This window comes from Dreissena polymorpha, chromosome 5, assembly GCF_020536995.1.
Source record: "Dreissena polymorpha isolate Duluth1 chromosome 5, UMN_Dpol_1.0, whole genome shotgun sequence".
NCBI lineage: Eukaryota > Metazoa > Mollusca > Bivalvia > Myida > Dreissenidae > Dreissena > Dreissena polymorpha.
This window is the reverse complement of record NC_068359.1, coordinates 2,553,834-2,580,610: the sequence shown is the minus strand read 5'-3', so window position 1 is coordinate 2,580,610 and position 26,777 is coordinate 2,553,834. Positions and strand designations below refer to the sequence as shown.

General features: G+C 36.1%; 1 protein-coding gene across 1 annotated transcript in view; it reads left to right on the top strand.

The window, feature by feature from the left end:
• LOC127832260 (uncharacterized) overlaps positions 1–26,777 on the top strand; it is a 58,782-nt gene extending 32,005 nt beyond the window's left edge. The window contains exons 2-7 of the mRNA XM_052357619.1: positions 8,521–9,491; positions 12,913–13,313; positions 14,221–14,323; positions 18,602–19,141; positions 21,624–21,757; positions 22,599–26,777. Coding sequence (XP_052213579.1) covers positions 8,521–9,491; positions 12,913–13,313; positions 14,221–14,323; positions 18,602–19,141; positions 21,624–21,757; positions 22,599–23,486 — 3,037 coding nt within the window. The 3' untranslated portion in view covers positions 23,487–26,777. The remainder of the gene's footprint in view (positions 1–8,520; positions 9,492–12,912; positions 13,314–14,220; positions 14,324–18,601; positions 19,142–21,623; positions 21,758–22,598) is intronic.

Below are 26,777 nucleotides of genomic sequence, written 5' to 3'. Positions count from 1 at the left end.
ATTATTATAGATAATATGGATGTAATATTGATATATATGTGGTAATACTTGCATACGGTATATATGTTTACAAAATTATGTAGACATTCATTAAATTATGCATTATGACACATACAATTGATACAACTGAGTATTTGTCTGTTCTATTTATGTTGTCGTCTTTAAATATGCTTGTATATTGAAGGCTGGAGGCCTTATGAAAATAATGGACCCCCCATCCAAGCACTTGTGTGATGGATGAGGGCATTATTGGAAATAAGGCCGGAGTCCGAAAATATACTAGCACCCATCCTTGAATGGAAGAATTATGTTCTTATGTGCCCACCCTTTGTAGACTAAGAACCATATTGAATGTTTGAGTAGTTTATGACAACATAAAATCTGACTTTAAAACCTATGAGTTTTCTCGTGCAAGGTGCGGTATTTATAAAACTGTGGTCACGTGTGAATTCGTCACAAAATTTCAGTTTGTACTTTCAAGTAGCGAAATAGACTGGTCACTGGAGTGATTTGCTTGTATATTTTCGGCCTTATTTCCAATAATGCCCCCCATCCATCACACAAGTGCTTGGATGGGGGGTCCATTTTAGAGCATGGTTAATGTTATGTATTACTGTTTCCTCTCAAATATCATAACTTCAAGGAAAATTTGCGAATTTGAAACAATTTTTTTCTATTTTGTACATTAACCAAAGTGTAAAAAGGCCCCTTTAAAACATGCCACCAGGACGTGGGGCATTTTTAATAATATGGCCATATATGGCTGTAGTAAAACCTTGTTAACACTCTACTCTTAACTCTAGAGGCAACTTTTTTTGTCCGAATTCATGAAACTTAGTCAGAAGAATAGTACCAATGATATCTTGGAAGAGTTTGAAAATGATTCCGATTGGTTATAAAACATGGCCCCCAGGGGGCGGAGAATTTTTCCTTATATGGCTATTGTGAAACCTTGTTTACACTCTTGAGATCACATGTAATGTCTATCAATCATGAAAACAAAAAAATGTGTCCAAATTTTATTTTGAACGAGTCCAAAAATTGTTAAAGTTGGTTGCAAAACATGGCCGCCAGGGGGTGGGGCATTTTTTATTTTAGAGCTAAATATGGCTTTAGTTAAACCTTGTTAACCATCTTGAAGCCACATTTAATGTCCGATCTTCATGGAACTTGGTAACAAGATTTATCCCAATGATATCTTGGATGAGTTCAAAAAATGATTACAAAAATGATTACAGTTGGTTGAAAAACATGGTCCCCAGGATGCAGGGCATATGGCCTTTTATGGCTTAAGTAAAACCTTGTTAACACTCTAGAGGCCACCTTTATTGTCCGATCATCATGACTATTAGCCAAAAGATTTGTCCCAATGAAATCTTGGACCAGTTTGAAAATGGTTCCAGTTCGTTGAAAAACATGACCACCACGGGGCGGATCATTTTTCATTATATGGCTATGTATGGCTATAGTAAAACCTTGTTAACACTCTTGAAGCCAGATTTACTGTCCGTTCTTCATGAAACTTGGTCAGGTGATTGGTTTAAGGGTCCTTTGGCTTGTAATAAAGAGAAATGTAGGTGATTTGTTTAAGAGCCCTATGTATTGTCATAAATGGTAGTGCAGGTGATTGGTTTTAGAGCCCTATGGATGTAGTGTAGGTGATTGTCTTAATGGCCCTATGAATTATTAAAAAGAGTAGTTCAGGTGATTTGTTTAAGAGTCTTATGGGTTGTTATAAAGAGTAGTGCATGTGATTTGTTTAAGAGCCCTATGTATTGTTATAAAGAGTAGTGCAGATGATTGCCTTAAGGACCCTATGAATTGTTAGAAAGACTAGTACATGCGATTGATTTAAGGGCCCTATGTATTGTTATAAAGAGTAGTGCAGATGATTGCCTTAAGGACCCTATGAATTGTTAGAAAGACTAGTACATGCGATTGATTTAAGGGCCCTATCGACTGTTATAAAGAGTAGTGCAGGTGGTTACTTTAAGGCTCCTATGAATTGTTAGAAAGACTAGTACATGCGATTGATTTAAGGGCCCTATCGATTGTTATAAAGAGTAGATCAGGTGGTTACTTTAAGAACCCTATGAATTGTTAGAAAGACTAGTAAATGCGATTTATTTAAGGGTCCTATGTATTGTTATAAAGAGTAGAGCAGGTGGTTACTTTAAGGGCCCTATGAATTGTGAGAAAGACTAGTACATGCGATTGATTTAAGGGCCCTATCGATTGTTATAAAGAGTAGTGCAGATGATTGCCTTAAGGACCCTATGAATCATTAGAAAGACTAGTACATGCGATTGATTTAAGGGCCCTATCGCTTGTTATAAAGAGTAGAGCAGGTGGTTACTTTAAGGCTCCTATTGATTGTGTATATTGTTTTACTGGATGTCTGTCGGTATACCAGTCTGAATGTCGGTAGACCAGTTAGTTTCCGATCAATTACTTGTCAATCGATTGACCGATTGGTTTGATACTTCACATGTGCTTGGCGTTCGACAGTAGATGACCCTTATTGAAATTGGAATCACTATGTCAAAGGTCAAGGTCACTATAACACTAAGTGTGAAAATCGTTTCAGATCAATAACTCGTCAACAAATTGACTGATTGGCTTGATACTTCACATGTGCATTGGCCTTGGACAGTAGATGACCCCTAACAATATTGGGTTCACTAGGTCAAAGGTCAAGTTCACTATGATACAAAGAGTGAAAATGGTAACCGATCAATAGCTTATCAATAATTAGCTCTAATGGCCGAAGGCCTGAAGAGCTTATGTCATGGAGTGGTTTTCGTCATTTTCATCCTTTTCAAACTTGTTCAGTGTCTTTATATTAAAGGGATCTTTTCACGCTTTGGTAAATTGACAAAATTGAAAAAAGTAGTTTCAGATTCGCAAATTTTCGTTTTAGTTATGATATTTGTGAGGAAACAGTAATACTGAACATTTACCATGGTCTAATATAGCCATTATATGCATCTTTTGACGATTTTAAAACCTATAAATTATAAAGCGTTGCAACGCGAAACGATTGAATAATTTGGAGAGTTCTGTTTTTGTCGTTAAATTTTGTGAAACTACGAAGATTGCTTATTTAAGGTATAAAATACATCAACTAAGTGTACTCGGCGGAATAGCTCAGTAGGCTAGAGCGTTTTTACTTCAGGACTCTGGCAGGACTCCAGGGGTCACTGGTTCGAAACCTAGTCCGGGCAATGTTCTTTTCCTTTTTTTAATTTTATTCTTGATTTTTTACTGGAGCTTTTACGATCCAATGTTTACATTTATCGATATAAAGCATTTAAGGAATAAGTTAAAAAATGCCAAAATCTGTGAAAAGGCACCTTTAATGAGGACTTGAACCCTATTGAAAATGGGTTACATCAGAGTAAAAAGTCCATAATTATCTCCCCTTGAGTTTGAGAAAATTGTGAAATAAGGCTTGTTTGCGCAATAAAGTCCACAGTTTTCATCCAATTATTTCCCAACTTGCACAGTTTCTTTATCTGAATGATGAGTCAAACCCTATTGAAAATGAGCAATATCGGAGTTATCGGAGTCCAGAATTCTCTCCGCTTGAATTTGAGGAAAAAAAAGAAAAATCAGTTTTTTATGTGATAAAGCCCATAATTTTCATCCAATTCTTGACAAACTTGCACAGTGTCTTTGTAACAATGAGGACTCAAACCCTTTTGTAAAAAGAGCAATATCGAAGCAATAAGTCCAGAATGACTTCCCCTTGAATATGAGAAAATTTTGAAATTCCGCTTGTTTACGCAATTAATTCCACAGTTTTCATCCAATTATTTCCTAATTTGCACAGTATCTTTATATCAATGAGGACTTGAACCCTATTGAATATGAGCAGTATCGGATGAATAAGTACATTATAACCTCCCCTTGATTTTGAGAAAATTCTCCTTGTTTGCGCGATTAAGTACACTGTTTCCATCTTATTCTTTCCAAACTTGCACAGTGTTTATAGCAGTAGAGCGATTCAGGCCCTCATGGGCCTCTTGTTTTATGTGATAAGTCCATAATTATTATCCAATTCTTAGCAAACTTGCACAGTGTCTTTGTATCAATGAGGACTCAAACTCTTTTTAAAAAAGAGCAATATCGAAGCAATAAGTCCAGAATGACTTCCCCTTGAATATGAGAAAATTTTGAAATCCCGCTTGTTTACCCAATTAATTCCACCCAATTAATTCCAGTTTTCATCCAATTATTTCCTAATTTGCTCAGTTTCTTTATATCAATGAGGACTTGAACCATATTGAATATGAGCATTATCGGAGAAATAAGTACACATTAATCTCCCCTTGAATTTAAGAAAATTAGCATTGTTTGCGCGATTAAGTACACAGTTTCCATGTTATTCTTTCCAAACTTGCACAGTGTTTCTAGCAGTATAGCAATTCAGGCCCTCATGTGCCTCTTGATTGACTGATTGGCTTGATACTTCACATACGCATTTGCCTTGGAAAGTACATGAGCCCTATTGGGGTCACTAGGTTAAAGGTCAAGGTGACTATTACACTTAGTGTGAAAATGGTTTCCAATCAATAACTCATCAACAAATTAATCGATTGGCTTTATACTTCGCTTCTGCATTGGCCTTGGACAGTACATGACCCCTTTTGAAATTGGGATCACTAGGTCAAAGGTCTAGGTTACTATAACACTGTGAAAAACGTTTCCGATCAATCACTCTTCAACAAATTGACCGATTTGCTTGATTCTTCACATTTGCATTGGCCTTGAACAGTAAATGACCCCTATTGAAATTTTGGTCTTTTGTTCAAAGGTCAAGGTCACTATCACATTAAGTGGTTTCTGATCAATATCTCATCAACGAATTGACTGATTAACTTGATACTTCACATGTGCATTTGCCTTGGACAGTAGATGACCTTTATCAAAATTGAGGTTACTAGGTCAATGGTCAAGGTCACTAGCCTACTTGATACTTTTCATGTACATTGACCTTGGACAGTACATGAGCCCTATTGAAATTAGTTACGCACTAAATGTGAAATAGTTTTTAATCAAAAACTGGTAAACTGATTCACCAATTGGCTTGATACTTGTCATGTGCATTGGCCTTGGACAGTAGATGACCACTCTCAAAATTGGGGTCACTAGGTCAAAGGACATGGTCACTGGCACAATAAGTGGGAAAAGCGTTTCTGATCAATAATTCGTCAACGAATCGACTGATTGGCTTTATATTTCCCATGTGCATTTGCCTTGGACAGTAGATGACCCCTATCAAAATTAGGGTCACTAGGTCAAAGGTTTAGGTCACTGTCACAATAAGTAGGCATATGCCTCCGACCGCAGAACACTTGTTTTTACTGTGTGTAGTATAAAGTTAATTGCAAAATATTATTCATACATGTGTATTTCCTAATTTTTTAAAAATCATTTACTTTAGGCTTGCTACTGTAAGAAATGTCAATATCACAAATAAATATACAATAGGCCAATCTCTTGGATCCTCCTTTAACACATTTTTACAATGGGGTCTTTTCTTGTCAACGAATAGATCAAGTGACAACAACAAAAGCAAAATATTCACAATTGGTTAAACTACAAATAAACTTATTAGGAGATAGTAGACCAGGTTGCATGTCATAAGCTGCTCAACGCAGGCTAGATTGTATATACTGACACTTTATATAAATATAGAGGACCTCCTCTAAGATTTGGGATTATTTTAATTTGCATTTTTCCTTTGGTCCGTTTGTTGTTTGGTTTGTAGACCAATTATTTCCAAAAGATACTTAGAGCATGCTTTGGCCTACAGCCATGCACATTTCTCACTTCGAAGAAGAAGGGGTATATTGTTTTGCACATGTCGGTAGGTCGGTCCGTCCATCCATCCACCAGATGGTTTCCGGATAATAACTCAAGAACGCTTAGGCCTAGGATCATTAAACTTCATAGGTACATTGATCATGACTCGCAGATGACCCCTATTGATTTTCAGGTCACAAGGTCAAAGGTCAATGTCACAGTGACTTGAAATAGTAAAATGGTTTCCGGATGATAACTCAAGAACACTTATGCCTAGGATCATTAAACTTCATAGGTACATTGATCATGACTGGCAGATGATCCCTATTGATTTTCAGGTCACAAGGTCAAAGGTCAAGGTCACAGTGACTTGAAATAGTAAAATGGTTTCCGGATGATAACTCAAGAACACTTATGCCTAGGATCATGAAACTTTATAGGCACATTGATCATGACTCGCAGATGACCCCTATTGATTTTCAGGTCACTAGGTCAAAGGTCAAGGTCACAGTGACTCGAAATAGTAAAAATGGTTTCTGGATGATAATTCAAGAATAATAAGGAACATTTTGAACAAACATATGGAGTTGCACACGCTAACCTGACCATTCAAACATTTAACAATGGCGTCTTTACTTTTCCACAAATAGATCACGTGACAACAACAAAAGCAAAATAATCACAATAGGGTAAATAACAACAACAAATATTGGGAGATAGTAGACCAGGTTGCATGTCATATGTCGCTCATCACAGGCTAGATTGTACATACTGAGTTTGGGAATAGACATTAAATATACGTCATGCTTGTTTTTTTGTGGGATGGAAGAGCATTAATGATCTTTTTTTTTTGCATGTGTTATTATGGATAGTGTGGTCAAGGTGTACAATGACACTAAAACTGAAAACAATATAAACTACTAGAAATGTATTCTTAGTAAATGGATACCTCTACAATCCAATTTGTCCCACAACTGCACTAATGTCAAACAATTACCCGTAGGTTTCCATGTATAGCGCGCAGTGTTTTACCTCCAAAATTCAAATTAAAAAGCTGGTTCGCGCTATACATTGATACAACGCTATCCTGGCTGCTAAATTGGTAAAAAAATATGTTGTGTAATTGTAAATAATCAAAATGGCCCCCATGTTTTTTTCCAGAAAACTACCACCCTATAACCGTACAGACTGAGGGGCCATTGTCGAAACAACAAGAAGTCGCTACTGGTAGATATGAACGCGGTAGAAGAAGTTTTGGTCAAAAATAAATTTGTTTGAATAAACTTGCGGACATTTCTTTGTTTGTGTTTTTACACTTCTTTATTGATGAATTCCGATGGGGATTGTTGTCGACATTCCGGAGAGCATGCAAGGGTCGGTGCGAACGAGGTCTTTTTTGCGGGTAACGGTAGGTGTGAAAGGGGGTCATTTTGTACTTCGAAATTGGCAGATGTTATTGAGTAATATGTGCCACGACTTGTTAAGACGCTAATTGATATTTGAGACACTAATTGACACTTGAGAACGTGAAGATATGCAATTGCATTTTGTGTGTTTAAATATCGAACGTTGTGGTGTACCTCAACAACTGTATCCCTGTCTCCCATGCGACATTCAAATTTACCGGTAATGCCCATGCTTTCCCCGAGGAAAAATCACACGATGTACACTTATTCTTATTTTCTCACGTTTTTCACGAAATGCATGTGGACTGTTAATCTTTTGCTAGAAAATTACAAAATTGTCAGAAAAGTATAGTGATTTGCAACCCATGCTCCTAATCATAATCACGCTTCTTTATTTGAATGCTTAATTAAGTTTTCCAATGCCCCGGATTATTGGATTGTGCAATAGTAAAATGGCGGCCATTTTCGGTCCGATTTGAGGGTTTTATTGTCTTTAAAAAAAATTTCTCCATTTTTGCATTAAAAAACAGCCTGTGCGCTATACACGGGAGCGCGCTATACGTAGAAACCTAAGGTATGAACAAATATATGGAGTTGCACCACTAACCTGACGATAATGTTACTGTAGAAGTATCCCTCTATTTGAGTAACGCTTCTCACAATTGAACAAATATCGTTTGGTTAAAGGGATTGTCACAAAACTCTTCTTATGTAAAAAAAATAAATAAAAAAATATCAAGGTGCATAATTTCACATGGTGGGTAATGCTTTAAGAATAGTTCATTCCTCAATCAGCTGTACCCTTTGAGTTACTCACAACACAATTTTAAATGTGATTTCTTTGCTAAACAGGGGCCATTACGCTGGGTATGTTGAAAAAAGACTTATCAAACTATGCATGTGGGTAAAATTACATGATAAATATTTATGTAAAGTGTTAGTCCTCTTGTAACAATACTGTTTATTTTACACTCTACACATATTTTTTAATGTCATTTTTGTATAAATATGAGACATTACTACAATTATGATGAAACAACAGAAACAACATATAGAGGTGCGCATTAGCTCACATGCCTGGTTACTGTACTTGTAAAGTTGCAGGAATACATGTTGAGTTATATATGACAGAAAAGTCACACAGATGGATGGAAAAGTGCAAATCTATATACCTCCATATTAAGCCCAAGAAGCGTTAATTTATTGTCCATGTATGTTTTTATTTGGCACTTCATACTTGTTTGAAGCATTACATAATATCACTGACTATTTCTTGGTATGTACATGTTTTAACTGTTTATTTCAGCCAGTGCAGAAAAGTGACTCCGATTTCGGAGCTGACCAACTTGCAGCCCACAGGCTTAGAGGGGCTGTCAGTGGAGCTGGAAACTGTCCTGGGGGAAATTAAAACCCTGCAAATCAGTCAGGAGGCCAGCATTCAGTCATTGCAGAGAACATACAAGGAACATAGGGAAGTTATGATAGAGCAACTGTGTTGCAATTTAAATACTTACATAGATGAATGTGATATTAATTCTGTGGGTACATCAGGCGGAAATGAGCAATATTTAAAAGAAGAGTTGTGTAGGAATGTTGTTTCTATCGTGAATGAATTCAATAATATTACTGCGAAGGAACTTAACGAGATGAAAGATGAAGTTATAAGCATTAAAGGGTCAGTTACAAGTTCTATTCATAAATGCACCACTCTTCACAATGACTTGTCACAATTCCATGAAAGTTTTCAGAAAATTGGAGATAATAAGGAGCTCTGTCTTATAGCCATCATAAAATGTAAGCATAAAATACAACAAGCATTGACTCTTCTAGGAAAGTCAGGCAAGATGTTTAACGTCCAGCGGAAGTCTGTGCACAATGTGAGAATACCAAGTGATTCAGATTCATGTGATATCACAGGCATATGTGCTCTCCCAGATGGACAGGTCCTGGTTGTAAACAACCATAATAAGAGAGTCAAGCTTCTAAACCAGCGGTACCAGGTGGTGAGTCACTGGGATGTGACTGCTTGGCTACTGGACATGTGTCAGATCACACCCAGTGAGGTTGCAGTGGCTATGAATAATGAGGTCCAGTTTATCACAGTAAGCCAGAGCCAACTCACCAAAGGCAGGAAGCTTGAGTTACAACATAGTTGTTATAGTATTGCCCACCATCAGGGAGACCTGTTTATTGGATCTGGTACAGCTCTGTACAAGTACAAACTAAATGGCAAACTAGTCTGCAAACTCTATGAAAATAAACCAGATAATTATACAGGTAAGAATCATGGTGGATTCATCCTGATAACATTTGTATTATGTACAGGGGTTTTCGAGCCATTTTTAGAAAAGGATGTCTGTTTAAATTGGGATTTGTTAAAGAGATAAAAAGGCAAATTTGGGATTTTTTATCGACTTAATGGACCGAATCAGTTTTGTTTATCAACAAATATTGACACATCAGGCCATTACCCTTGTCAAAAAATAATCCACTTTCATACCAAAACCCACTTAAACCAACATAAAACTGTGTTTATTCTGGGTTTTTTTTAGTGGAAGTTGGTTTTGAGCTCACCTGATTGCTCAGGTGAACTTTTGTGACCGGTCTTTGTCCGTCGTATGTCCGTCCGTCCGTTAACATTTGCTCGTAAACACTCTAGAGGCCACATTTCTTGTCCCATCTTCATGAAACTTGGTAAGAAGCTTTGTCCCAATGAAATCTCGGCTGAGTTCAAAACTGGGTTGTGCCGGGTCAAAAACTAGGTCACTAGGTCAAAAAAAGAAAAACCTTGTAAACACTCTAGAAGTCACATTTCATGCCCAATCCTCATGTAACTTTATCAAAATGTTTGTCTTAATAATATCTTGGTCGAGTTCAAAAGTGGTTCCAATCTGTTGAAAAACATGGCCGCCAGTGGGCGGGGCAGATTTCCTTATTTGGCTATATAGAAACCTTGTAAACACTCTAGAAGTCATAATTTTTGCCCAATCATCATGAAAGTTGGTCAAAACATTGGTTCAATTGATGTCTCGGACGAGTTCGAAAATGGTCGAGATCGGTGAAAAAAACATGGCCGCCAGTGGGCGGGGAATTTTTTTCTATATGTATATAGTGGCAGTTTTCCCTATTTGGCTATAGAGAAACCTTGTTAACACTCTAGAAGTCACTATTTTTGCCCAATCATGCCCAATCATCATGAAAGTTGGTCAAAACATTGGTTTTATTGATATCTCGGACGAGTTTGAAAATGGTCGGGATCGGTGAAAAAACATGGCCACCAGTGGGCGGGGCATTTTTCTCTACATGTATATAGTGAAAACATGTGAACACAGTAGAAGTCACATTTTTGGCCCAATTTTCATGAAATTTGCTCATAACATTTGTTTCCTTGATACGAAAGTTGAGTTAAAAATGGTTCTGGTCAGTTGAATAACATGGCTGCTGGGAGGGGGGGGGCAGTTTTCTCATAATGCCCCCCCCCCTTTCGAAGAAGATGGGGTATATTGTTTTTTTCATGTCGGTCCGTCCGTCCACCAGATGGTTTCCGGATGGTAACTCAAGAGCGCTTATGCCAAGGATCATGAAACTTCATAGGTACATTGATCATGACTCGCAGATGACTCCTATTGATTTTCAGGTCACTAGGTCAAAGGTCAAGGTCACGATGACCCGAAAAAGTAAAATGGTTTCCGGATGATAACTCATGCCTAGGATCATGAAACTTCATAGGTACATTGATCATGATACGCAGATGACCCCTATTGATTTTCAGGTCACTAGGTCAAAGGTCAAGGTCACGGTGACCCAAAGCAGTAAAATGGTTTCCGGATGATAACTCAAGAACGCTTATGCCTAGGATCATGAAACTTTATAGATACATTGATCATGACTTGCAGATAACCCTTATTGATTTTCAGGTCACTAGGTCAAAGGTCAAGGTCACAATGACCCGAAATAGTAAAATGGTTTCCGGATGATAACTCAAGAACGCTTAGGCCTATGATCATGAAACTTCATAGGTACATTGATCATAACTCGTAGATGACCCCTCTTGATTTTCAGGTCACTAGGTCAAAGGTCAAGGTCACGATGACCCGAAATAGTAAAATGGTTTCCGGATGATAGCTCGAGAACGCTTAGGCCTAGGATCATGAACCTTTATAGGTACATTGATCATGACTCGCAGATGACCCCTATTGATTATCAGGTCACTAGGTCAAAGGTCAAGGTGACCCAAAATAGTAAAATGGTTTCCAGATGATAACTTAAGAACGCTTATGCCTAGGATCATGAAACTTCATAGGTACATTGATCATGACTCGAAGATGACCCCTATTGATTTTCAGGTCACTAGATCAAAGGTCAAGGTCACGGTGACCTGAAATAGTAAAATGGTTTCTGGATGATAACTCAAAAATGCTTATGCCTAGGTTCATGAAACTTCATAGGTATAATTATCATGACTCGCAGATGACCCCTATTGATTATCAGGTCACTAGGTCAAAGGTCAAGGTCACAGTGACAAAAAACGTATTCACGGTGACTCAACTTAGAAAAATGGTTTCCGGATGATAACTCAAGAATGCTTACGTCTAGGATCATGAATCTTCATAGGTACATTGATCATGGCTCGCAGATGAAATAATGATGAAACTTGACCAGGATGTTTGTCTGGACAATATCTAGGTCAAGTTTGACATTTGGTAAAGATTGAATGAACCGACTCCTCTCAGGTGAGCGAACTAGGGCCATCTTTGCCCTCTTGTCATCCAAAAGTAAAAAATACATAAGTACATTTCTTCTTCTCATTTGTGCCTAAGTTACTAGCACACTATTTTTATTTTTTAGACAAAGCACTCTCAGAATATTGTGCAAACATGTCACAAAACCCTGTGACATTGACATTATACAGCGTGACCTTTCTGGTAGCTACAATCATGCATATTGCTAGTACGATTCTTTCTAGAGTGCTATGATTCTTTCGAGAGAGGAAATGAAACATTTTGGGGTCAACAGGTCCAAGAACAGCAACACTCAAGCTTGTAACATAAGTTACATTTGTTTCTAATCACTAAATTGAGAAAGCATTGATCTGTGATCATGCATATTGGTATGATAATTACTTGTGCGGAAAGGAAAACACTTATTGATTTAATAGACAGATACACGCACACACTTAAGAAGAGCTAGCACAACCGTTAAGTTGGCAACAAATGATTGAAACATGACATTTGTTTATTATCCAAAACTGACAAAGAAATTCTAGGAGACTAACACTAATTTAAAGGCAAAGACAGTGTTCCAGGGCTCCTGCTAATTTACATATTTGTATAAGCTAACAATTCATATTAAATCTCTAAACATATGCATAGTTGGTAACTAATGGATACCATCTAAACATAATACATGAAGATAAAAACACAGATTTATCTGAAAGAAACTTCATAACAAGCTGAAGAAATCATACACAATACTACATTGCTTTGTTTATATGGGTCTATATTGGGAATTTATTTTGTGCGAAATAGTTTTATATGTACAAGTCACTTCACTTTATAATCATTATAGCTGTGTTTACAATATGTACCTTATTTGCCATCAGATGTTTGTGTAAATTAATTTTAAAGTAATTAGTATATGTTATTTGTTCAAGAAACTAATAACCTGGTAGCAATCATACTTTTTTATGTCTTCATAGACATGATTGGATCATGTGCTGTCAGTCCTGATGGAGGGAGGATATATGTGGCCTTGAGGACCGGTAACCAGCTTGTTACACTGGCTGTAGATGGCACAGTGATCTCCAGATTAACTGTCTTTCCCATGAAGTCGGAACAGCTAATACCATTGAACCCTCATCCGTATTTCGAACCAGACTTTCTTGGTCTCCATGTGACAGACTTGGGACAGGTTCTAGTGTGTGGATCCCATAAAATAATACAAGTGGACAGAGATGGGCGGCAGATACTGGTAGAGATGGTAACAGAGATAGATGATGTGAAATGGCCACTATCCTTCTACTTCAGCAGAATCACACAATCACTTGTTGTGGGAATGGCGCACACTAACAACATTCTGGTTTTTTCGACTGAAATGAAGGTGTGTCAAGTATCTTTATTTAAATGGTGTTGAGTGTGGTAATTCTTTGATAACCACCATATTACATAAACATGAACACTTACATTTGTTCCTGTATAAAGATTTAGCGAATAATTTTAATAATATAGTGAAAAATAGCGGATATTTGTAATAATGTAAATAAATATTTTAAAACGCATAAAATAAAAAGAAAATTGTGTTGGATTAGGTGGAATATTGATTTTAATTAACTCCTGATCATAGAAAAAATATACTTTCTATGATCACTTGTGAATTAAAATCGATATTCCAACTAATCCAACAAAAGTTTCTTTTTATTGTATGCTTTTTTACTGTTTATTTACATTGTTAAAGAGTTTAGCTTAATAATAACGCTGGAATAATGACGTCGCTTCGTAAACAAATTGACATCATTTCACAGTAAAACAGCGAAAATTATCGATTATTTTCACTGTTACTTTTCACAGTTTGAAAAAGTGAATTGTCAGTGGTAATTCACTGATATTTCTCTATAAACCACCAGAAAGCATTAAATAATATGTTTGTAATTAAGATATGAGATTCCATTCTTGAGACATGACTTTATTTAGAATAAGGCTGTTAAGTGTTTAGTATAAAAAAGAAACTGTTGTAGTTCATGTGATAATAAGCATAGAAGGTGGGATTTTATATTATCTTAAAGAGGAACATCTGAGACTGTTAAGTGTGATAAAATTCTACCTGGTGGTTAAGGCAAAGAGCTTGTTTGGAATTTTCTCTTTTAAAAACATATTTTTATATGTTGAACTGACCTTTTTGGGTAAAACAACATAATTATTGAGAAAACTTCAGTTGAGGACCCTGTAATGAAGAACCTTTTCAATAAAATTATCTTGTAGGCAAACACAAGTGACTTTTATTTTTACAGGAGGAAGCTGTAAATGTGTTGCTTGCACAAAAGACGAAAGCATTAAAGGAGTTAATTGCACAAAAGACACCAGATGAAGAACTCAAGGACTTGTTGAGAATACGTAGGTGTTTTTAAAACATCATTGAACTGATAAATGTAGAGTACTTAGTAATAGAAATGCAATAGGAAGGACAGATATATTGCAACTTTCAAATCATTTTACAGGATTTGACATATGACTCCAAATTATTCGTATGTAAAAAGGGCAGTACACTAGTAACTGAATACTGCAACTGGACAAAAATTAATCATGGAAAGTAAAAATGTGGAAATTAAAATTGATTACATAGGACCGTGTATTAAGTATTTGACCTTACACCCAAGAGAATAAGTATTGTTTATGACTCTGGTCTTTGGCATTAATAATAAGAATTAATTTTAAATGATTGTTTTGCATTAAAACTACAGAACAGAAATAACCGCTCATTACATGTGCCCATTTACTGCTATGCAGGAACATCTTTCACATACAACAATCTCTAAAAGTCTGAATATTTAAAAATGTTGAAATATCAGCTTGTATAAGTACACAGTATAACATGCACACTTTTATTGACATATGAATGGCAATGTGCATAAAAATATGATTTTACAAAAATGCAGCCAATTATTTGTACAAAACTCTTACAAACTAAACATGGTTAGCTCCAGACAATTTTTTAGCTCACCTGATTGCTCAGGTGAGCTTTTGTGACCGGTCTTGGTCCGTCATATGTCCGCCCCTCCGTCCGTCCTTCCAAAACATTTGCTCATAAACACTCTAGAGGCCACATTTCTTGTCCCATCTTCATAACACTTGGTCAGAAGCTTGGTCCCAATGAAATCTCGGCCAAGTTCGAAACTGGGTTGTGCCTGGTCAAAAACTAGTTCACTAGGTCAAAAAAAAGAAAAACCTTGTTAACACTGTAGAAGTCACATTTCATGCCCAATCTTCATGTTACTTTGTCAAAATGTTTGTCTTGGTTGAGTTCAAAAGTGATTCCGATCCGTTGAAAAACATGGCCACCAGTGGGGGGAGGCAGTTTTCCTTATTTGGCTAAAGAGAAACCTTGTAAACACTCTAGAAGTCACAATTTTTGCCCAATCATCATGAAAGTTGGTCAAAACATTGGTTTAATTGATGTCTCAGACGAGTTCAAAAATGGTCGAGATCGGTGGAAAAACATGGCCGCCAGTGGGCGGGGCATTTTTCTCTATATGTATGTAGTGGCAGTTTTCCCTATTTGGCTATAGAAAAACCTTGTAAACACTCTTAGAAGTCACAATGTTTGCCAAACCATCATGAAAGTTGGTAAAAACATTGGTTTTATTGATATCGCGGACGAGTTTGAAAATGGTCGGGGTCGGTGAAAAAACATGGCCACCAGTAGGCAGGGCATTTTTCTCTATATGTATATAGTGAAAACATGTGAACACAGTAGAAGTCACATTTTTGGCTCAATTTTCATGAAATTTGTTCAGAACATTTGTTTCCTTAATACGAGAGTTGAGTTCAAAAATGGTTTCGGTCAGTTGAATAACATGGCTGCTGGGAGGGGGGCAGTTTTCTCATTATGACCCCCCCCCCTTTCGAAGAAGAGGGGGTATATTGTTTGCTCATGTCGGTCCGTCCACCAGATGGTTTACGGATGATAACTCAAGAGCGCTTATGCCAAGGATCATGAAACTTCATAGGTACATTGATCATGACTCGCAGATGACCCCCATTGATATTCAGGTCACTAGGTCAAAGGTCAAGGTCACGATGACCCGAAATAGTAAAATGGTTTCCGGAAGATAACTCAAGAACTCTGGGGCCTAGGATCATGAAACTTCATAGATACATTGATCATGACTCGCAGATGACTGCTATTGATTTTCAGGTCACTAGGTCAAAGGTCAAGGTCACAGTGACCCAATGAAGTAAAATAGTTTCCGGATGATAACTCAAGAACGCTTATGCATAGGATCATGAAACTTCATAGATACATTGATCATGACTCGAAGATAACCCATATTGATTTTCAGGTCACTAGGTCAAAGGTCAAGGTCACGATGACCTGAAATAGTAAAATGGTTTCCGGATGATAACTCAAGAACGCTTAGGCCTAGGATCATGAAACTTCATAGGTACATTGATCATGACTTGCAGATGAATCCTATTGATTTTCAGGTCACTAGGTCGAAGGTCAAGGTCACAGTGACCCGAAATAGTAAAATGGTTTCCAGATGATAACTCAAGAACACTTATGCCTAGGATCATGAAACTTCAAAGGTACATTTATCATGAATCGCAGATGACCCCTATTGATTTTCAGGTCACTAGGTCAAAATTCAAGGTCACGACGACCCGAAATAGTAAAACGGTTTCCGGATGATAACTCAAGAACCCTTATGCCTAGGATAATGAAACTTCATAGATACATTGATCATGACTCGCAGATGACCCCTATTGATTTTCAGGTCACTAGGTCCAAAGGTCAAGGTCACAGTGACCCCAGCAGTAAAATGGTTTCCGGATGATAACTCAAGAACACTTAGGCCTAGGATCATGAAACTTCATAGATACATTGATCATGACTCGCAGATAACCCCTATTGATTTTTAGGTCACTAGATCAAAGGTCAAGGTCATGATGACCCGAAATAGTAAAATGGTTTCCGGATGATAACTCAAGAACGCTTAGGCCTAGGATCATGAAACTTCATAGGTACATTGATCATGACTCGCAGATGACCCCTATTGATTTTCAGGTCTTTAGGTCAAAGGTCAAGGTCACGATGACCCTAAATAGTAAAATGGTTTCCGGATGATAACTCATTAACGCTTATGCCTAGGATCATGAAACTTCATAGATACATTGATCATGACTCGCAAATGACCCCTATTGATTTTCAGGTCACTAGGTCAAAGGTCAAGGTCACAGTGACCCAAAGCAGTAAAATGGTTTCCGGATGATAACTCAAGAACGCTTAGGCCTAGGATCATGAAAATCAATAGATACATTGATCATGACTCGCAGATAATCCCTATTGATTTTCAGGTCACTATGTCAAAGGTCAAGGTCACGATGACCCGAAATAGTAAAATGGTTTCCGGATGATAACTTAAGAACGCTTAGGCCTAGGATCATGAAACTTCATAGGTGCATTGATCATGACTCGCAGATGACCCCTATTGATTTTCAGTTCACTAGGTCAGAGGTCAAGGTCACAGTGACTCGAAATAGTAAAATTGTTTCCAGATGATTACTCAAGAACTCTTATGCCTAGGATCATGAAACTTCATAGGTACATTATTCATGACTTGCAGATAACCCCTATCGATTTTCAGGTCACTAGGTCAAAGGTCAAGGTCACAATGACCTGAAATAGTAAAATGGTTTCTGGATGATAACTCAAGAACGATTATGCCTAGGTTCATGAAACGTCATAGGTATATTGATCATGACTCGCAGATGATCCCTATTGATTATCAGGTCACTAGGTCAAGGTCACAGTGCCAAAAAACGTATTCACACAATGGCTGTCAAGGTCAGGTGACTCAACTTAGAAAAATGGTTTCCGGATGATAACTCAAGAATGCTTACGCCTAGGATCATGAAACTTCATAGGTACATTGATCATGACTCCCAGATGAAATAATGATGAAACTTGACCAGGATGTTTGTCTGGACAATATCTAGGTCAAGTTTGACATTTGGTAAAGATTGAATGAACCGACTCTTCTCAGGTGAGCGAACTAGGGCCATCTTGGTCCTCTTTTATAAAAAAAAGTGCCACAAGATTTTGATGAAAAGCTACACAAGAATTTTGATAATATATTTGAGGGCAAAAACACTTTGATAAAAAGCTCTGCAAAATTTTGTTAAAAATCCTCTACAACATTGTGAAAAAAAATCTAAACAAAATGTTGATAAAAAAAGCTCTACATCAGTTTGGGAAAAATCTACAACTTTTGAATGCTCCAACATATTTTGATTTAACACTCTACAACATTTTCATCATTTGATTCAAAATGTCAACAACAACTTGTTAACAAAGCTTCAATACATTTTTATTAAATGCTCAACAAAATTTTGATTATTTTTTTCCAACTAATTTATAAAAAATATCCATACCATTTTTATACAAAAGCTCTGCAAGAATGAATATGACAAAATCAACACAATTTAACAAACACTTTACACTTTTGAAATTAAAACATACTTAGTAATACCTATTTTTATTTTAAATGTAGGAATTGTAAGAGCTCTGAAATTGAGACTGATGTAATTTCACCTGTGCAATTATGCAAATTTCCCATGTGAAGACATTATAGTAAATGCAGTTTCTTGTATAATCAACTATTACTTTTGCAGTCAACATAGATGCAAGGGCAGAATGTAAAGCTGACTCATTTACAGCATTTTCCCATGGTCGTGCAGCACTTCAAGGGATTGTCACTAAGGGCAAAGACATTTTAGACTGGCATCTTTTCAGTGCAACAGAGAACCAGATGATGAATTGTGAATGTATTCAGCTATATGCGAATGCCTCATTATTAAAAAAGATAGAGGCATACAGTCCTGAGATTATTTCAACAATAGATTACAAGCAAAGCAGACAAGACATTTTATTTCCTGCTATTGTTATTGTGAAAGAGAAACACCAATACATGATCGAGGACTGGATAAGTAACATTCGCAAAAATATTACTGGTTTATGTGTTGTTGTAGTTTGCAAAGGCAATATATTTAATTTTGATCGTTCCCCACAGAATAATATATTTCTGACTAATGCAAATAGGTGGGAGGTAATGATGGCTGCACAAAAATTGCTAGAACGAGCAATTTATAGAGTTTTGAAGCACCTTGTTAAAACACTGATGCAAAAGTATGGAACCTCAACAGATTTAACTGGTAAGATACATCACAATGACTATTTATATTTATATTTATAAATATTATGTTTAAGGACTACCTGCTATAAAAAAAAGTGTTTTTATCTTACAATGAAATACCCGGTAACAGAAAACTGAAGATGTACTGGCTAAGTGAACAACTTTGCTTAAAACTTACAAATTTTATGTTCTCATATCAAGTCATTATGTTTATGACAAAAAAGTGGGTAATAGAGGCTCTAGGGCACTTACCAGAGTGAAAGTGATACAGTATACGTAGGACTTGACTTGGTATTTTACTGTATTTTCTGGAATATAAGATGCAACTTTTTCCAGACAAAATGTGCCTGTGTCATATATTCTGATTCATCCTATACATGGACAATATTAAAAAAGTCTAAAATTGTTAAACTTAGAGTTGCATAATTGAGCAAGCTGTAACCATTATAAGTAATTAGTTTTGCTTTTTTCATTAAAAACAAGTTATTTGACACAGAATTTGTTTATACACTACATTACAAATAGTATTTAAGTACTTTTATATAAGGTATACTTAACCTTGATATTTTACCAAAATATGACAAGAATAACAACATACAACAATCCAATATCAATTCTTCTGACACTGATGATATTAAAAGTAGCAACTACATGATTGTAATCCTTGGAATTTTTGCTTTTGGCGCATAATATTGTCAAAACAAGCAATAATGTTAACATTTAAAGCGTTTTAACATGGTACCATTTTGACTTGACATAAACTGTAACCCAGTTTTAAATTGATCAGTTCAAACATTCCAATTTGAAAGGTTAAACCCTAATTAGGTAATTTATAAGGTGCTTGGTTTAAGAATGTTTATTCAATATAAGATTGACCAGTTGAAACATTTTTTACCTCTCATGATCCCAAATATTCAATCTAGGGCTTAAAATGTAAAATCAAGAATAAGACAATATTGTTGTCTCTGGTAACAAGGTTTTTCAAAGGTTTCACCTGGTGACCTAGTTTTGATCCCAATATGACCCAAAGTAAAAGTTGGCTTAGGTTTTGTAAAGATGAAACATTCTGCCCAACATTCATCAATACTGATTTATATTAACCTGAAACAAGCAAGATGTTGATGATGAAACAACAAGCGTTACTGGACAAAGACTGACTTATAGCTTAGCTTAAGAATGTCATGCTCAGGTGAGCTAACAATGGCAGACATTGGGTCTGTGAGTTAAAAACTTTCTGATCAGCCTTACCTCTTCGATAAAATCTGTACATGTGAATCAAGATATGTGCATCTTAGTAGAGATAAATCCCATGAAGTATCATTATAATCCAGCCCAGGGTTTCTATGAAGTGATCTCCAGAATGATTTATAAGGTGCAAAACTAGACAAGGCTGTAACTCTGCACACAATGAACCCCACCTTGCCATGCTGACAATTTACACAGTAGTATAGGGTCAAAATCACACTATTTTACTGAGGACAAGATCAGATTGTCTATGTAGAAAAATATATTATGCTCAAACATTAGAGCCCATTCACCTGTAAGAAGAAAATATTTCTTCAGCAATGTTTAAATGAGACCTTTTATATAAAAGATACAATGGTTAAATATTAGTAAAGGAAAATAGCATCCTCTCAATTAGGAAATGGTGATGCATTTTTATCTTAGTAAAATCATCTACACCCAACTTTATTACCGTATATTTAACTCAGTAAAGTTTACTTAAAACAACTATATTTAATTAATATTAAATTTCATCAAAATGCTCACATGATTGTTACCTATTAGTAAACTAAAATTATCTAAGAATGACATTCTTTTTGCCATAATCAATTTTAATCCATCGTTTTACCAGACCACTTGCACAAAATCTGCTAAAAAAGGAATATTATACATGCAATTTTGATAAGCCATCATTTTTTTTGTATATTTACAAAACCCCAACAGGAATGCACAAACATGACCAAAATACTGATGGAAAACATTGAAAAAAAAATGTTTTTGTGAAACACTATGTCCATATATATTTGACCTTTGACCTTAAAGGATGACCTTTACCTTTCACCACTCAAAATGTGCAGGTCCATGAGATACACATGCATGCCAAATATCAAGTTGCTTTCTTCAAAATTGCAAAAGTGTACATAAAATGAGCGATTTTGACCCATATATTTGACCATTGACCTTGAAGGATGACCTTGACCTTTTACCACTGAACATGCGCAGCTCCATGAGATACACATGCATGCCAAATATGAAGTTGCTATCTTCAATATTGCAAAAGTGATGGCAAAATGTTAAATTTAGAGCAAACAAATCATAAAAAACCAACAAACCAAAATACAGGGCCAAAACAATATGTCTTCCACTATAGTGGTGGGGGAGATAAAAACATGTCAAGGCGCTTGTAAATGTAGCTTGTACTTATTGAAAATGCTAAAACATGCACATGTATGACTGTTGACTTTCAAAAATATGTATGTGTAATAATCAAATTTCAGATTTGGAGAAAGAAAGCACCTTGCAAAGTGTGTATGCCTATTCAAGGGCAGCATATCAAAGAAGTAAATTACCAGAATGTGAAAGACTGAACATCCCAGCCATCACTTATACTTATCCTGAAAATATTAATGACGTGCGTATTTATTTTGCAATGATTGTTTTGAAATACAGTTTATGCTAAACGTTTTTAAAAGGACACACGTGAATCACGGAGGCCAAACATTAGTCACTGTTGTTGATAGCTCTAGTTGAAACACTTCATTAGATTACCATATAATAATGGGTTTAAACTAGAGCTTTTGATGACAATGATACCCCCACATAAACTTGAGACAGACATACATGTCTTAACATTCAGCATTATGACTTGATTACAAAGTCTGACCTTCAAGGTAGTAGTAGTTCTTGCAGGTTAAAACTTTCTCATATATTTTAACTTTTGTGGAACGTTATTTTAACATCCTTAAGTTCATTATTCACTTATCGTTTGCACTAGCCCTATGTTTGAAAAATAAGCTGATTTTCTGTTACTTTTGACTGCTAAGAATAACCTTGAAATTGAAGTTAGCAAATAATGTTCCTGTGAGTAACTCTTCAACACATATTGATTAAAAATGTTGCCAAGTTATGAAAAAAATCATCCAGTGCACAGTAAAGTTACAGGTATAAGGAATGACCCCTATTTTGAAAATCAATACTGTTTTTTAAATCTGACCTCGACTGATTGACTTAGACTATGTTTGAAGCTTGCCATTTGGTTCTTATGCACCCTGCCGAAGCTCATAAAAGTGAACATTTCTGCATTTTGTTTTCAAAATCCTTAAAGCATGACAGAGAAGACAAGCCGTTTTTTGACAAGAAGGTGCTGTATTTTGACAGTTGATGTCCTTTAATTTCTGCTTGTGGAAGTACAATTTATACTTATACATTTTATTCCAGTGAGCACCAAACTTATTGATCTATTTTTTTTATAGGTGATCAAAACACTTCTTAGAATACAAGGCGTAGTCGGCTGCTCAAAGAAATTTGGAATCCTTGAAGTCTCTGTTGATAGTAAACAAGACAAAGATAAAACTACTGACCAGGTTAAACAGCTGCTCATGAAAGAAAAAATTGGAGCCACATTTGAATATGGCAGTTTCTCACATTTTCTTTCACCCGGAGACCCAGTTTATGCGGGAGAGGGGACACTAGGAGGTTTTGCACAGAGGTTTCCTAAAACAAGATACAACAGCATAGCAGCAGATAGGATGAGCAGTTTAAAAAGCCCAGGCACAAAAGGAAAACTCGTTGCATTGATTTCAAGGCACGTTGCTCAGGCTTTTACTCCAACTGAAAATGCAAGTCTATATATTGGGAATAACATAGTTGGGCAAATACACAAAATACCTCACAAAGGTATTCTTGATATAGTTCCTTTTGATATTCATGAACATTTTATAAAGGAATGCAACACAAGATTTCAAACTGAGGCTAAAAAGCAGATGCATGGTCAATTACCAGAAAACAATGACTGCTTAATTGGACTGCCAGTCTTTTTATGGGGTGCAAAAAGTGCACCTGGTTTGGGGATGCTGGACAGTATCATGGATATGCAAGATGCTGGAGGTGTACAGTGTATAAAAATACATAATCGTATTCCTGATAAGCCATTCAGCGAACCTGGTGACAGTGGAGCAATTGTATGTTCAACTGATAGCGAAGCAAGCACACTAACCACAATAGCCATGCTAATTGGACAATTTCAAAATTCAAAGCAACCAACATATTTTGCCATTCTTCTCAAAGAAGCATTTGCAGAATTAAACGAATTCTACGAGTCAGAATTTAAAATGTGTGAAGATGCTGCTGCTACCCCTTAAATTCAGTATTTATATTCATATACATAGTGCAATTATCTGTATTGCATCATATGTACCTGTTTGTATGTACCGGTGTGTATGTATTTTATTACTAGTGTTGATAAGTGAGCTTTACAAAAACCTAAAAATGCCTAACAAGGGACAAAATTGTCACAAAACCAGGTTTTCAGTTGAAAAAGTCTGATAAAGGGAGACAATTCAAAATGTGTATTGTTAACCCTCTTGTGTACAATTGACCTTGATTTCAATCAGAAAACAAGGGCTGTTTGGGTGAATATGTTTTTTGTCACTGTGACCTTGACCTTTGACCTAGTGACCTGAAAATCGATAGGGGTCATCTGCCAGTCATGATCAATGTACCTATTAAGTTTCATGATCCTAGGCCTAATTATCCCCCGCCAGAGGCAGAGGGATATTGTTTTGGCGTTGTCCGTCCGTCCTGCTGTCCGTCCGTCACTTTTGTGTCCGGAGCCATATCTTGGAAGTTCTTTGGTGGATTTCATTTAAACTTGGTATGAGTATATATATGCATAAGAGGATGATGCACGCCAAATGGCATTGTACACCATCTGTTAAAAACAGACTTATGGCCCTTTGTATCTTGAAAAAATGCTTTTTAGTGTCCGGAGCCATATCTTGGAAGTTCTTTGGCGGATTTCATTGAAACTTGGTATGAGTGTATATATGCATAAGAGGATGATGCACGCCAAATGGCATTGTACACCATCTGTTAAAAACAGACTTATGGCCCTTTGTATCTTGAAAAAATGCTTTTTACTATAGGCACTTTTGTGTCCGGAGCCATATCTTGGAAGAGCTTTGGTGGATTTCATTTAAACTTGGTATGAGTATATATATGCATAAAAGGATGATGCACGCCAAATGGCATTGTACACCATCTGTTAAAAACAGACTTATGGCCCTTTGTATCTTGAAAAAATGCTTTTTACTATAGGCATTTTTGTGTCCGGAGCCATATCTTGGAAGCGCTTTGGCGGATTTCTTTGAAACTTGGAATGAATATATTCCCGCGCCAGAGGACTTATTAATTCACCTAAATAAATTGTGAAGGCTTAAAAACCTTCCTTTGTCTTAGTTTTGTGTAATTGTCCATCTATCATTATGTTCATCCGTCCGATTTGCACCCATCCTCAAACAAAGCATATGTTGCGGGGGATACCTTGGGCCTTTCAGGCCCTCTTGTTATTCTTTAGTTATCATCCGGAAACCATTTTACTGTTTTGAGTCACTGTGACCTTAAACTTTGACCTAGTGACCTGAAAATTGATACGGGTCATCTGCCAGTCATGATCAAAGTTCCTATGAAGTTTCATGATCCTAGGCGTAATCATTCTTGAGTTATCATCCGGAAACCATTTTACTATTTCGAGTCACTGTGACCTTGACCTTTGACCTAGTGACCTGAAAATCAATAGGGGTCATCTGCCAGTCATGATCAATGTACCTATGAAGTTTCATGATCCTAGGCCTAAGCGTTCTTGAGTTATCATCTGGAAACCATTTTACTATTTCAAGTCACCGTGACCTTGACCTTTGACCTAGTGACCTGAAAATCAATAGGGGTCATCTGCCAGTCATGATCAATGTACCTATGAAGTTTCATGATCCTAGGCCTACCTAAGCGTTCTTGAGTTATCATCCTTTCATAGTTACATAGTTGTTTCAAAATCAATCTATTTTTAGTTGTGACGACCTAGACCTTGGAGATATTGACGTAATTCTTTCGTGCGACACACCCTCCAATAATGATGAACAAATGTGCCAAATGATTTTAAAATGTCACAATGAATGACATAGTAATTGCCCAGACAAGCTCATTTATGGCAATTTTTGACCTTCAAACTCAAATTGTGACCTTGACCTTGGAGATATCGACGCGATTCTTTTGTTCGACATACCATCTAATGATGGTGAACAAATGTGCCAAATGATCTCACAATTAATCACAAAGTAATGGCCTGGACAAGCTTATTTATGGCCATTTTGACCTTCAAACTCAAATTGTGACCTTGACCTTGGAGATATCGACGGAATTCTTTCGCGCGACACACCGTCTAATGATGGTGAACAAATGTGCCAAATGATTTTAAAATCTGACAATGAACGACAGAGTTATGGCCCGGACAAGCTTGTTCCGCCCGCCCGCCGACATTCGCCAATCTAATAACCAGTTTTTTTCTTCGAAAAACCTGGTTAATAAAATGTTCAACGTGAAGTCAATGGTCAACTGGCTAAATCTGGTAAGGATGGTACATGAACACTATAAAATGCTGCAATAAATGTATGCTTCAATAAAAGAACTAACATGATTGGATTGTTCAAGGTTTACACTTATTCAAGAGTTTGATTTGTCTATTGTTTGTTCTGTGGTTTTCATGCATACCTTAATATGAATTAAGAATCATGCAATACTGGAAACCATAGTAAAATCTTAAACTAACGGTGTTTAAACACACTTCATAATTATATTTATGTTTACTGTTTTATATGACACCACAATTTGTATTTGTAATACTTTGTTTTATCTGTAATTTGAACTAAAATAATATATTCTGTGTTGTTAGAATGCAAATGTTCCAACTTATATGACTATGACTTTTAAGTTTTTTATATGTACATGACTCGTTCATGCTAAATATTGATATTTTGTTCATAGACCTAAAGGCATGTCCCAAGGTAATTTCACATACAACTTTAGAGTGCATAAAACATGAAATAAATTTTAAAATAATAAAAAAAAATCATAAAATATACAACGTTTCCCATAAGTGTGTAATGCTTAAGTTGATTTACAAAAATCTACCAAGTGTTAAATATTTTTCACTTCTTTCTAAAGACCATCATTATTTTGGCATTTTTAGACATGTTTATCTTTGTAGTTAGCTTAATGTCAATTTTGTTTTGCATGATATAGCAAAAAAATTAATAAAATTTCGAAATACAATTTTCTAAAATATTTTTTCATAATGAACTTTGATATGTAACAGTATTAACAACTTTTGGGGACGGAAATTCAGAATATTCAAATACAAGAATTGCAACACTTTAAGGGTTTTGCCCTGAATGATTGGAGAGATCACATTTATTGGAAAACCGATTTTGTTTGTGCATTTGATGATGGCAACCATAGTTCTTGCAAAGATTTTAATATAGATGTTATTATTTCAATTTGTGCTATTTTCAGACGTCTGGCCCAGATTTGCCCTGTGTTATCACTTATATTATATATCATCCTATTTTGGCCTGCAATAAAAATTTCTCCGAACCGAA